Source organism: Ammodytes marinus, assembly GCF_949987685.1.
Source record: "Ammodytes marinus genome assembly, chromosome: 5".
Taxonomy (NCBI): domain Eukaryota; kingdom Metazoa; phylum Chordata; class Actinopteri; order Uranoscopiformes; family Ammodytidae; genus Ammodytes; species Ammodytes marinus.
In genome coordinates this window covers 15,092,073-15,105,696 of record NC_137234.1, presented here as the reverse complement: position 1 = coordinate 15,105,696, position 13,624 = coordinate 15,092,073, and the positions used below count along the sequence as shown (strand labels likewise).

The 13,624-nt window shown below is 40.9% G+C and overlaps 1 protein-coding gene across 1 annotated transcript; it reads right to left on the bottom strand.

Annotated features, from left to right (window-relative positions):
* Positions 1-387: 387 nt before the first annotated feature.
* On the bottom strand, positions 388-1,335 carry foxb1a (forkhead box B1a; the record flags this gene model as incomplete). The annotated part of the gene is made up of 1 exon (XM_080027119.1): positions 388-1,335. The coding sequence occupies one exon, from the start codon at positions 1,333-1,335 to the stop codon at positions 388-390; it is 948 nt and encodes a 315-aa protein (XP_079883245.1).
* Between the last annotated feature and the right edge of the window lie 12,289 nt (positions 1,336-13,624).

The window sequence follows — 13,624 nt, the reverse complement described above, 5'->3', positions numbered from 1 at the left end:
CAGAAACGGTGCAAAAGGTTTGCTATTTGATCAAAACTGAAAAACTGCCACGGGAATTACAAGCACCAAAGATTAGGAGTTGATGGGACCAAAACAAACTCCCTCTGGATTGCCTCGGCTCGGTGGCTCCACTATCAACACTCACATTTCACAATAAACTGAAAAATAGAACTATCAAATAATTTATATTTTCAAGAGCAATAGTTCGCTGTGCGTTTCTGTGCTGGACTTCTATGACACAATTTAAAGCGACACATTCAACACATACACAAATAAATCGATATGCAACTGCAACTCGCCTTGATAGTTTCCGACGACAGAAAATATAAACTTTGGGTTTGGTAAAGGAGGCCCGTGTCGGGAGCCATCCAGCAGTTCGTTGACTGGTCAGTGCACAGCCACAGACTGCAGTGTGGAGGGGCTCGTCAGAGTCTCGCTCGGCGTCGCGGGGCTGCTTTGGCTCGTCGCTGTCTGTGGGGACGTCGGGCTCAGAGACTGCGGAGAGTTTGTGAGGAACGCGGGGATGTGAGGAGGTAATGCCGAGAAACCGGCCATGGAGGTCGGGGTGGGCTTGATTGGCATGGGGATCGCCGGTAAGGACTGTCCCCCGTGACACAGGGACTTGATGGGCATGCCATATGCGCTGTAGTCGCTGCTCGCCATGGAGATCGGGGCCGCCGTGTCAATCACGCTGGTGTTGTACATGTGGGGCCAGCAGGCCGTCGTCAGCTGGTTGTGGAGCGGGTAGCCGGCAGACATGGACTGCATGGTGGAGAACGCCAGACTCCCCGGGACCTTGTACTCTCTGGCGATGATGTTCTCGATGGCGAAGGGATGCTTGAAGGTGGACGTCTGGGACACTCCGAGGTTGTAGCTTGACATCTGGGGCAGGTGTGTGCCGGTGGCCGCCTGCAGCGCGCTCAGTCTCAGCTTGGCTTGCTGTTGGAGGTAGTGGGCAGCATCCGCCTGCTTACTCTGAGCCAAGTGCTCAGCCGCAAGCAACACTTTGAACCTTTTGCGGCGTCTCAAGAAACTTCCATTCTCAAACATGTCCCCACAGCTGGGGTGCAGAGCCCAGAAACTGCCCTTTCCTGGTTGATCGGGACGCCGGGGGATTTTAATGAAACAGTCGTTGAAGGACAAGTTGTGTCGCAGAGAGTTTTGCCAGCGCTGCGTATTTTCTCTATAATACGGGAATCTATCCATGATGAACTTGTAGATTTCACTGAGGGGCAGCATCTTCTCCGGACAGCTCTGGATGGCCATGGCAGTGAGGGAGATGTAGGAGTAAGGCGGCTTCTGGTCGCTGTACGTGTTTCTCCCCGGACGAGGCATCGTCGATGATTTCAGAAAAAGCAATGAAAAAAAAGTATTCTCCCTTAATTCCTGGGCGAAGGCTTACCGCTCTTCATGAAAAACAACCGCTGTGGAAAGTTTGAACGCAGGCAAAAGCTGGAGTTGTTGTGCGTAAAAACAGCCAAGTCGAGCGCCTGTGCGTAATAGTGCAGGCGGGCGGGACGCTGCACACCTATGGAGTGACGGCTGCTGTGAGTCTTTCTCGCAAAGTAAGTCAGCTTGTCCCCCTAGCAGAGCTGAATAGACTTCATTTGGCGTCCTTGAGAAGATGAGCTAAGTGGATGCCTCCATGGCCTTCCTCTAACCATCTGATAGTTTTATGTAGTGACATGAGCAGAAAAGACCCCTGTAGAGGCGCTCCATTAATGTGCCACCTCTTTGCTATCACATGACAATCGCCATGGGAGGAGGAGGGGGCTAGGAGGAAGGCATAATCTGGTTTCATTTACACCTATTTACATGGACACCTTGGGCCAATGGAAATCATTTCCATTTGAAGACAAGAAAAAGGGGTGAAAAGACTCGGCAACCGGAATTGAACTGCGATGGCACTCAATGTGTGAAGGTATGCGCTAATACTTCTTCAGCAATTCAACAATTCACAAGTGAATACGGAATGTGAATGGATATTAAAATGGTTTATTTTCAATCCGGTTTATTTGACAATATTATCATACATGTGTCTTTTACATGTTTTACACTGCGATTTGTATATTATTTAAACACGGATTATCAAACATATTCCTGTTCGTGCAGTGTGTGTGTGTGTGTGTGAGTATAATTTTAATGCATGTTGCTTACCTTTTTATTGTGTGGTTTCAGGTGACATTTTTATTGTTTACAGATGAAGTGTTGCGAAAATGCATTTTGCAATTTTTCTTCAGCAGCCTAATATTGTTTACGAAGTGCCACACATAATAATTTGCCAAGAGCACATTTTGCTGATGAGTCGACTATTAGTTTTTCTCAGCCAATTTCGCCCAGAGCCCAGCAAAGGAAGTAGACGATATGAAAACATCAACACAGAGCAAACAACCGTTATTCAAACTGAAACTTCATGATGCAACCCGGTCCATTGTGTTTATGTAAAGAAGATCCAAAAGTACTTCAGAAATGCAAATAAACCCTTGAGGATGGTGTTGTGAAAACTGTATAAAATATCCATAAGTCAATTATATGAATGTGAAACCCAAATGGGAAGCCTATTTTGAGCTATTGCTATTCAAGTTTTGGCCAGGGCCACCTTTCCGCTTGGAGGGTTTGCAATGCCGGGGACCACACACGCACACGCAGATTTGCTCATAATTTATGCTAATTTCCCCCCATAAATCCACAATGCACCCCATCACCAGTCTGACGGATTACGAAAAGAATCGCATTGCGGGGGGACACCGAGCTTTTCTTTTTCACCCAGAAACCAGGAGCAGGCAGGAGAAGAGCTGTATGAAGAGTGTTTAACAGTCTGAAACCCTGAATCAACACAACTCCAAAAAAGGAAAATATAAATAAAAAAGGATATACCACAGAAACGGTGTAATTTTAGGCTGATAATTGTGCTGTTATTAAGATTATTGGTTTTATTATTACATAAAAGAAAAAAAAAATTAAAGTCACTTTTTCGGTGCCTATACAGTGAAAAACCTCCAGCGTTCAGTCTCGGTTCCTTTTTAACACCTGTCATTTCCCATTAATGTTCAGATGAAAAAGGTTTTTGTCCAAAAGGAAGTGGCCCAGTCGACCCAACTCAGACACGGCGGATAATGACAACACACTGCCAAGTACCAAACATATTCTGACATCCAGCCTATTCACTCATTCATTTAGTCATCCATTAAAAAAAAACGTTGGCCCTATTATATTAATGTGTCTCAGTGTAATGAATATATGTCCGCGTACAAATCGGCCATGGGGTTTGTGGCAGACAGAGTTAGTTTGCATATACGTGTAATAATTCTAATTGTGGAATGCGATTAATATGAGCTATTAAAATCGCACTGCAAACACCACTGCGTGCTGCAAATCACTCGCACGTGACAGACGTTTTAAAAAAATTAATAATCTTGAATCAGCAGCTTAACAACAGTTTTATTTCTTCCTGTTTGCACAGCATACTTGCTGCCAAGACAGTTTGTGCTTTGCAAGTTAACCTGCAACTTTCGCATTAACCAGCCTACCCCCGTCTCTTCTCACAGACAGACGGTGTGGCTTTTTGAGCTCCAGGGTTATGGGATATCGGTAAGGCCTTTTGTCCCCGTCCAATGCACACACTGAAAATACCACCATGACTCTGAATCTGAATAGGGGTTCTAGCTGCTCCCAAACTCCCGAGTTCAAGCAGCAGTAGATCAAGTCTGCACTATGTTTGGTCATTTGTAGGAACCCGAACAAAGGTTGGGATAAGCCAAATTGCATTGCACTTGTGAACCGTGCCCCAGCCTGAAGTATCCTTTATAGCAGGAGGGGGGACCAAGAACAATTTTGTGTGAGCTCTGAGAAGAAGGAGAAGAAGAAGGGGAAAAAAGAGAAGAGTGAAAACAAAGGGCACTTTCTGAAACATCTTAAAGTAGAGTAGTGAGGCGTGACATTCCCAGGGTGACGAGACACAAAAGCTGAGGTCATGGGGATGAAAAAGAGAATCAAACAGCCACTTTCACACGTCTGCCCTCCTCTGCTGCGCCCCCGAACACAATAGGAAACAAATGTTGTTAAAAGAGGATCGATTCCATTCACCCCTAAAGCAGCGAATGATAGCCAAACAATATTGTCACACTGAATCGAGTTGAGATAGGCTGCCACCCAGACCTGCGGAAAGGGGGAGACATTTTTTTATCAGCCTTTAAGGGAACGATTAAGAGAAATTCTAAGCAGGTGGCGATTTTATTATACATCGGGAAACAAAGTATTCAAGGAGGTGAGCTCAAGTTTGAAATTAAAGATGTATTCATAAAATATTAAGCTTTAATATAGTTATTTTCTATTTTAAGATTTCGATATTAAAATCAATGCAGGTTTTATTAAATAAATATTTACCTTTCGAGGTTCCTCAGACTGATAATTTTCTGACTGTAAATTAACATTGACATATGAAGCTCTGACTGCAGGCGTTGCATATTCAGGCCACTAATCAAACTGTAAATAGACAGATCATTTCTGGAGGTGAACAAATCCGCATTTTTCCAAGACAAACATTCCTAATCCCAGCGAATTATGAGTGTGAATTTTGCAGCAATTTTCTATTTTGAGTGTGTTTTTGAAAATGTCGGTCACGGAGATGATCGTTAGCAGGCCTGTAGATGCACAGGGATTTGTTACAATGTAGCCTGCCTGGCCTCTGCGTTAAACACGCGCTCGGTGTATATGTCTAAAAGCATGCAGTTACAGTGTGCTGTCTGCTGCCGCTAAAGCTGTGACTCTCCAACCCATCCAATGGGCCCGCGCAATACTAATTAAGTCCGTGGTGATTTCAGCCCCCAGAGATGTTTTACGGTGCAATTAAGGACATGCTGATGATGAAGGTATGAATATTCAGCAGAATGACAATTAATTAGCAGACGGAGGGCTCCTCACAAGAACCTCCTCGATGGCAAATTCAGCCTGACATGACGGGATGCTCGCACTTCTTCAAGGCTAAATAGGATGCCCAGTGCCCTCCCTAGAATAAGATTTTGCCCAGAAAAAGAAAATCTGAACCAAAAAAGCGTGATTTCAAACACACAAATGATGCTATGCTATGATGAATGCATTTAAAAAAAAATGTTGATGATTTTATCAAACGGCGGGATTACAGCCCAGTCCTCGCAGCAGAGCAGCCCACTCCATTAGCTGTCAGTGGGTGACATCAGAGGGCGTACCTGGAAGAAGACCTCAGGGCATTTACAACATATGCTCGGATTATGCTTAATGGTCTAATTACATAAATTAGGCATTCATTATACGGCAGATCATCTGTAAAATATATCTCAATCGCACATAGGCGGGAACTTCTAATTCAATTTGCCTTGTGAACAGTTTCATCCAATTAAACACTTGAGGTAGGCCTACATGAGAACAGAAAGGAATATGAAAGAATTTAACTCAATTTAATGTATTGGATTTCTTTTTTCCCCTTGTCTATCAGCAGCATTTACTGCAGCAGTTTCACTCTGTGGCCATAAGATGGGGACATGTTCTGGAGTCTGTCTTCCTCAGCTATCCAGTTATGGATGATGGGCTTTATCGTTTTAGGTGCCTAAACAATTTATCACTGTATATCACATCTATCTATCTATCTATCTATCTATCTATCTATCTATCTATCTATCTATCTATCTATCTATCTATCTATCTATCTATCTATCTATCTATATCAGACTTTATAACCATAATTGATAGTTGAATAAGCAACTGTTGTTTTAAAGTCAATATGACAATATTGGATAAAATCATAAACATCTTTCCATTTATCTACTGTATTACTATGGAATTGTGTCTGCAGACGCATGTGAGAATGTGCATGTGAAGTGTGTGTGTGTGTGTGTGTGTGTGTGTGTGTGTGTGTGTGTGTGTGTGTGTATGTGTGTGTGTCTAGGAAGGGGCTGTACCAGTTCATTGACTCCATATGGTGAGAAACAGCAGGACTGATGAGTGTACTACCTGAGGTCCGTGTTTGTGCCGTCGACTGTAACCAAAACAGAGGGCCCCTGACCCCCTTCATAATTCATTACAGACAAGACAGTGCTCCGCTAACACATCCTCATTTCATCATTTAGCTTTTGGTGACAGATGACTCCGTGACAACAAATCATCCCGCTAAACTACACACACCATATTAGCCGTCTGACAGATGTGAAGAGGAGAGAGGAGTAGAGAGCAAGAAGAAAGTCCCCGTGAAGATGGTGAGGCAGGGAGAAATGGAAATGGGCAAAAGATGAGAGAGGAGGGAAACAGAATAACAATATTGCAGAGTCCATTTCAATATTGAGAAGAAAAGGCAGGAGCCCTGGCTACTATACTATGTATTATCGTATAATGAACCATAGTTTCATGTGAACAAATTGGATCACGGAAAATTCTCAGCTACTGTATATATTGTTGAAAATGAGAGGATAATGTAATATTAAGCAATGCAAGATCATAATATATTAACAAGAAACTCAACAGAATAGTGAACTTTCACTGTGAAGAGGAAAGATAAAAGATATGCAGAAAAAAAGGAAAAAAGGAGGATGAATTAACATAGTTCAATCACATACAAAGAGTTACCTTTCACAGAAGATACAAATGAGGTGGAAGGCTTTGAGGTGGATAACCACGGTGGGCTGCTCTACAATGAGGAGAGGAGCATATTATTGGAGGTACAATAATATAGAGAGGGGAGGCTGTCAAGGGTCACTGTTCATTATACACCCAGATGACATGTGACACATTAATTGAAGATTATGGACAAATCAATATGCCGGGTCACTTTAAATGAAATTACAACCCTCTTGAGGTCAATGTTGTTGTAAAGGTTTAACCTTAAACCTTTCACCCATTCCCTTTGTGCTACAATTATCTTTACAATGTGGACTAATTTGGTTACTTATAGTGGCAGAGAACTGTTAACAACTTTGACCCATATTAATAACAAGATTGTCATGGTGTGGGTTTGTGAAAAAAAAAAAAAAAAAAGGCTTTGAACTCAGGGACTAATTCAGAGAAAGTTGACATTGTTGTTTGTTAGACACGTCTTCCCCGGCAACACCACACCGACACGTCTCTCCTTTTCCTTTGAGGGTTAGCGTGTAAGACGGCTAACAGGAGGCAAAGGCTTTCTTATTGTGTGCCTGTGTGGTTGGAAGGCACGGCCCTTTTTTTGTGGGGCTCCTGTTCATCCAGACCTTGGCAGTGATCAGAACACACTTAACCAACTGGGACCAAATGAGGGGCATTTTGTTTCCCGTCTTTCATCTCTTATACATCAGGGAACATGCCTGGTCTCCAAGGATGGCGAACAGAGCAAAAGACCAGAACAACACAATACACAATAACAATACAGAGAGAAAGAGAGAGAGAGAGTTTACAACACACGTAAACAAAAACACAGCTCGGCTGATGCTGGTGCGGTGCCACCCACGGGGAAGGTAACCAAATGAAAGGATAACAGAAAAAATTAATTGAGTTAAAAAGTTTGCGGACATATAATCCATGCATGGACATTCAGTTGTCAAAGCAACAGAGAGACAAATTGGAAGACCTCAATGTGGCTTTGCTCTTTGTGACCTACATCTCCAAGGAGACAAGGGGTCCGTCCTGTGTTTTAATGTCGCTCAGTGTTTGTATTTTTACAGGACAGAGCTGCAGCCAGCCACAGAGGCAGCGTTTAGCCTATGCTCATGGGTGACAACACAATGACCAATCACCAAGTGCCACCGCTATTGATATATTTTAATTGGTGTGAGATATATGCTGCTGTAAGACTCAAATTTGCATTGCTAAGCATAAGCAAGCCCTGGTAGTAAATCACAAAGAGCTTTAAAGGGGAAACGCAAACAAGCGATGTGGCATTGTACGCTTTACACTGCTCCTTTATGGTTGACCAGCTCAATGTGCCTCCTGCTGAAAGGTAATATGCATGACACATTTCCAGGCACTAATTCATTTATTTAGTAATAGGGGAGCTAACCTGTGCTGGAAACACGGGCGCACGGAGGAAAACATAAAGGTCCTGTTAATCCACAGCTAATCAAAAGGGCACTGGAACCAAACCCCCCCCCCCCCCCCCCCCCACCCACAGAAGGATTTTGTCATATTAATTAACGTGAGCCTTGAATATTTGTGCGTCTATAAAAAAGCATGCTCATAAGGGCAGGGCACAGTGCCTACATCGGCATCATTATTCTACCACACTGCTTTGACACCGTCAGTGTGAGGATGCAACCCCTAGCTGGCGGACAAGAACCTTGAAAAGCTTGGCTAATGGCTAGAGAAAAAAATATGTATTTATGTGTCTGAAATCCTGTTGATTAAGGGTCCTTGAAGCAGCATTGTAGCTGGTATATGGGATGATTTATTTTTGAAGGGTATAGTGGTAATAGAACTGATGAACTGTGATGTTGATTACTAGACCCTCAAGGGTCTACACTTGAAAATAATGTTGTTGACTCTGAGCTGTTCAGGTGCAAGTACTCCGGATGTGGGGAAATAAAGCATTTGAATTATGAATGGGAAATACCCACAGATTGCATGCACACAGAATAATGCAATTACATTTCTATCAAACACATTTAATCTAGAGTTGAGGTTTGAACTGATGGAAAAGCACAGAAACAATCCTGTGAAATGTCAAGTGCCGCTGCCAGTCAGGAAAAAGTCTTTATCGGTCACAGCTACTGTTGGCACAGAGTATTAACAGCCTTATCAGCTGGGGAGATGTTCAGCTCCCTATAGCCTAAACCAAAGCTATTACAATCCCAAATAATTAACTTTCAGCAGAACAGCCAGTTGTCGTGACAACTATAACGAGAGGGGCCTTCACGTAGAAAAACTTTGCTCAAAATATAGAGACAAGAAGCTGTTGCTCATTTCCGTTCCTCACTACATTTCAGAGTCTCTTCCTATACTAAACTGGGCTCAGATGTGACACTAAACTCTACATTACCTTCCACTTAATGAAAATTCTTATTCAAAAAGAAAATATAAACTTTCCTTGAAAATAAAATACATCATCATTCAACCCGTTGCATCTTTTTATGTATATTGGTTTTAATAAGTGAATTGAGTTGCCAATTAATAAACTGAATGCCAAAAACTACCATATTTCATTAATCTACATGTTGAGTATTGAAGTTGTGAAATGTTGAAATGTAAGAATATGCAGTTTATAATCCACAAACAGTGACAATAACAGATAGCTGAATTGCTTATCATTTAGGTTACATTTTTCCCCAAAAATGTTTCCTTTAAAACACACACATACACACACACACACACACACACACACACACACACACACACACACACACACACACACACACACACACACACACACACACACACACACACACACACACACACACACACACACACTCACACTCACACACACACACTGAGAAGACCTGGGAGTGGACTGACCATGTGGAAGACCAGGGAAATAAAGAGAGGACACGGTTAATGATTGAAAAAATATACACATGAATTTAGATATTTTCTTGCATTCTTAGTGTTCAAAGTTTTCTGTAATATGTACTGCATGTCATCGTACAACCACAGTTTTGGAATATGTAATCCACAAATGTCTCATGTGGAAAGTTAACAGTAATGACTGGGAAGGAGAGAGAGTCTTTTTTTACCCTCCTGTCTTTAAGCTAGTATTTTCTTGTGTTGAAAGTCAGCTCCAGTTCTGAACTGCCCTCAAATCAGCCTTGTTATTCAATCATTACTCAGTTTATGTCCTCATCTCACTGACGGACTTTCAGGCGTTAAACCAACTCAGGTAATATGGCCTAATAAATCGGGACCAATAAAAAGCATTTAATCGTGAGTGTCAACATGATTAATTGTGCACTAAAATCCATGTGAGACCTAGGGGCAGTGAAAAGGCATTATGCATTTCCAGCATACTGTAACTGGCACTACAGGACAGGCGGTTATGTGAGTCTGCTGCTCACAGAATGGTAAGAATATCAAATTAATAATTAGTCATGTAATTTCTCCTCAGGAATTACTACGCCTCAAACTGGTCGGCGAATTTAATTATTAGCAGCCCTTTTTGTTTCCATGTCCCTCTCATTACTGTCAGGATTGATGTCACATAAACTTCATTAAAAATTAAAGCAAGAGTCTTAATTATGAGGCCACACTGACTGAAGTTAGAATTAGCCAACTCAGTGATGTGCAAATGAGAGCATTATTTAAGAAACACGCTGGAAGTAGTTATGCTAATTTCAAGAGTTCACAGTAGCAGACCTTTTCACTTGCAGTTGCATATTCATTAAACACACTATGCAAATTTAATGTAGCAGTCTTAGTAATGCCTTGTTAATTTATTCAGATTTATTGAGTACGACTTGTAAAAAGTACCAATTTAATTACCCTATCTCCTTGGAAGGTAAGGGATATGGCCAAGGTTTTAAACTGTGTAAATCAGGATTAGTGTAGATTGATGGAGAGAAAAGGGAATGGAAGGACACTGCTGCTAATGGCCATGCTTGAAAGACATATTGATTTACTTAAAGAGGTGATCTAAGTAAAACTCTCTAAAGAATACTCAACTAGCCAAAAAATAAAAACAGACAGCATACGTGCTGGTATAGCTGGGGTGAAGTCCATCATATATAGTCTTCACATCATAAGGTTGGAGCATGTGCTTGCTCTCTACTGAGGGGGAGTGTGTTGCTTTTCTATGGAGTCATTTACTCTAGGGGAGAACGGGGTAAAATGTCACACGGGTTGGTTGTCACAATCGTTATATCTCGGAACCAGAAGGCGCTGTCTGTGAAATTTTGGTATGTAAATATCCAGAATTGGGATCAGAGGTCACCTACATAGTCTTACTTGGAGTTAGACTGCTAAATTTGAGGTGAGAGGACTGTTTGTGTTTTTCATGTCAAATTGAAAATATTTAGCTCCTCAGTTTTTTTCTTCTAGGCTTTTACACAATGGGTTTATAACAAAACACTTGTTACCCATAAAAAGTGTGAAGGGTAAACTATAGTTTAGAATGTGGTTAGCAAGCTAATTAGTTGTCAGATGGTTGTTGGCCTTGATGCTAGCAAGAAATTCAAGTTGGGGTTGGTCGTCACATTTTTTGGGGGGTTGGTTGTCACATGTTATCCAAAGGCTGCAGCCAGAAAAAGAACCCAATAACGAAATAAATTGTCAAGCTGTATCCTCACTGACACCCCAGAGAAGGAGAGAATAGAGCAGGAAAAGGTAGCTAGCATGCAAAAGAAAAAGGGCAACCAAATCAAAACAACCCAGTGCATCCCAAACTAGACCAGCTGCCAAGGCTACAGTAAGTTATGTAGGCCTATTTGTCAACTTGACAATGCAATTAAACTTTCAAATTTAGTTATGCTTTCTTGCCTTCTTTTTAAGATTATTCCCATTAAGATAACATTGTGACAAACAACCCCATAGTGTGTGACAACCGACCCCTTGATGGGGTTGGTTGTCACAATGTGTAAGGGTGTCTTTGATGATTAATTTCTTCTTTATTACAATAAGATAGAAAAAGTGAGGGGTACACATTTCAAGCCAACACCTTAAGCTTCAATTTAATGTAGGAATGACTATTAAAAGATGTTTAGGTGATGAGCAATTCTCACTAGAGTAAAAAGTGTGCCTACTTACCCCGTTCTCCCCTACTCTATACATCCTTCCAAAAATCACTCCCTTACAAGTGAAGCATTTTAATGTTGCAGTTGCTCCATGTTCAGGTATATGTAAACAAGCATCGTACTGTATGTTATTTGCTGATCAAATGTTTTGTACTAAAAATCTGAGCCTGCAAAAAAAAAAACTAGTAACTAAATAATATAGATGTATATTGAATATACATCAAGTTCAGTGCAAGTAAGTTTAAAACCGTACTTAATAAGTACTTTATTCGAATACATGTACTTTACATTACCACTCAACAGAGGGCATGTGAGGTCTTTATACATTAAAGGCACTTTAAAACTGCAGCCAACACCTGCTGTTTGTGTAGTTGAAATACATTTAGCTCCTTTGATGACATAGCCTATACTGTGCATTTACAAACATCTTTTTTCCAGCACACCCACAGTACTGACAAGTAGTGGATCGTGAGGAGATAGGGATGCACGATATATACAACATAGGCTAGGTATCTGCAGATATTGGCATAAAATGAAATATCGGATATTGGGAAATGCAGATACATGCCGATATAACAAACCAATAAAATTATACTGCTACTTCTTCACATACGTCAACCTGCAGCTGAGCGAGGGAGAAGCTAAAAATTATTTTCATAATGTAACTTTAAATATGTTTTCTTATTTTACACAAAATAAGAAATATTTTATACAAAAATATAAAATCACATACTTTTATGATTTTTATCTTATGTCTGCATTTGTTGGTGGGCCAACACACGTATGCATAATAATATGACAATTCCTTTACAGAAGAGACTTGATATCTGCAATTTGGTGTGGAAGAAAATTATATCATACAACTTATATATATCGGTATCGATATCGGTTATCGTCAGAATAAGTTATACTACTACAGTATATTGGTATATCGGAAATCGGCAAATAATTCAATATCGTGCATCCCTATGAGGAGATATTCACTGATTTTGATGAAAATGGATTTTGACAACAAGCATCTTCCAGAATTGCTATCTTCAATTTGGATGAAAACTGCAGGAAAAAGCAAGGCCCTCCTTCTTTAAAGATCAACAACTGTAGAGGTTCCTTTCCTCCAGTTTTCGACCTCTGGTGCATGACCCCCTCTCTGACTCAAAATAAAAGGGCAGAAGTGTAGTAGAGCACAGACAGTGAAAACAAATGCACTGTAAATAAATTGGAAATGTTAACCATTAAATGGTTGGTGCACTGAAAACAATGCAATCATTTCAATTAATACATTTAATACCTCAGAATAAGTCTTGTCACCTACCCAATTGATCCTGTTGATACTGCCATGTGTCCACAGCTCAGCAACTGAAGTGGTAAGCGAAAGACACAATATGAATGATGCAAAGCTTTAAAGGCGTGGTTTTCCTATATGTCTAACTTTCTGTATTTAAAGTTAAAATATTCCTAATTTTCCATCTATAACTCTTTTGTCAGAGCATGTAAAATGCTGGTTCAATGAGAGGTGACTATTACAAACAACACGCCAATAAACATTTGCATCTGGTGAGCACGTTTACTGTGTTGGATCAAATCCAAATACGAAGAATTACTGCACAAAGAGAGGGGTGTTAATTACATGCACTTTTAATTCAATATATAAACCCCTGAAGAAGAAAATAAACATGTCTGCACACATCTGGGCACGGCCTGTTTATCATAATAAACCTTTATTTTACAGTCAATGTGGAGCAGGTTTTGATCTGCAATCCTGAACACAAACTAACAACAAAGCAATGTCATGTCAGGTAACAGAGACTTCAGATATATGTACAAAAGACAGAATATGAAAGCCAGTACAGCGTGCAACCAAATAATCTTGTCAGGTTCAGATGGTCAGTTGTCAATGACTTGATGTTAGTCCCTCTGGCTTAAAAACCAAACTAGAGAAAAACATCCTAAGGGTTCTCAGGGGAAAAAGC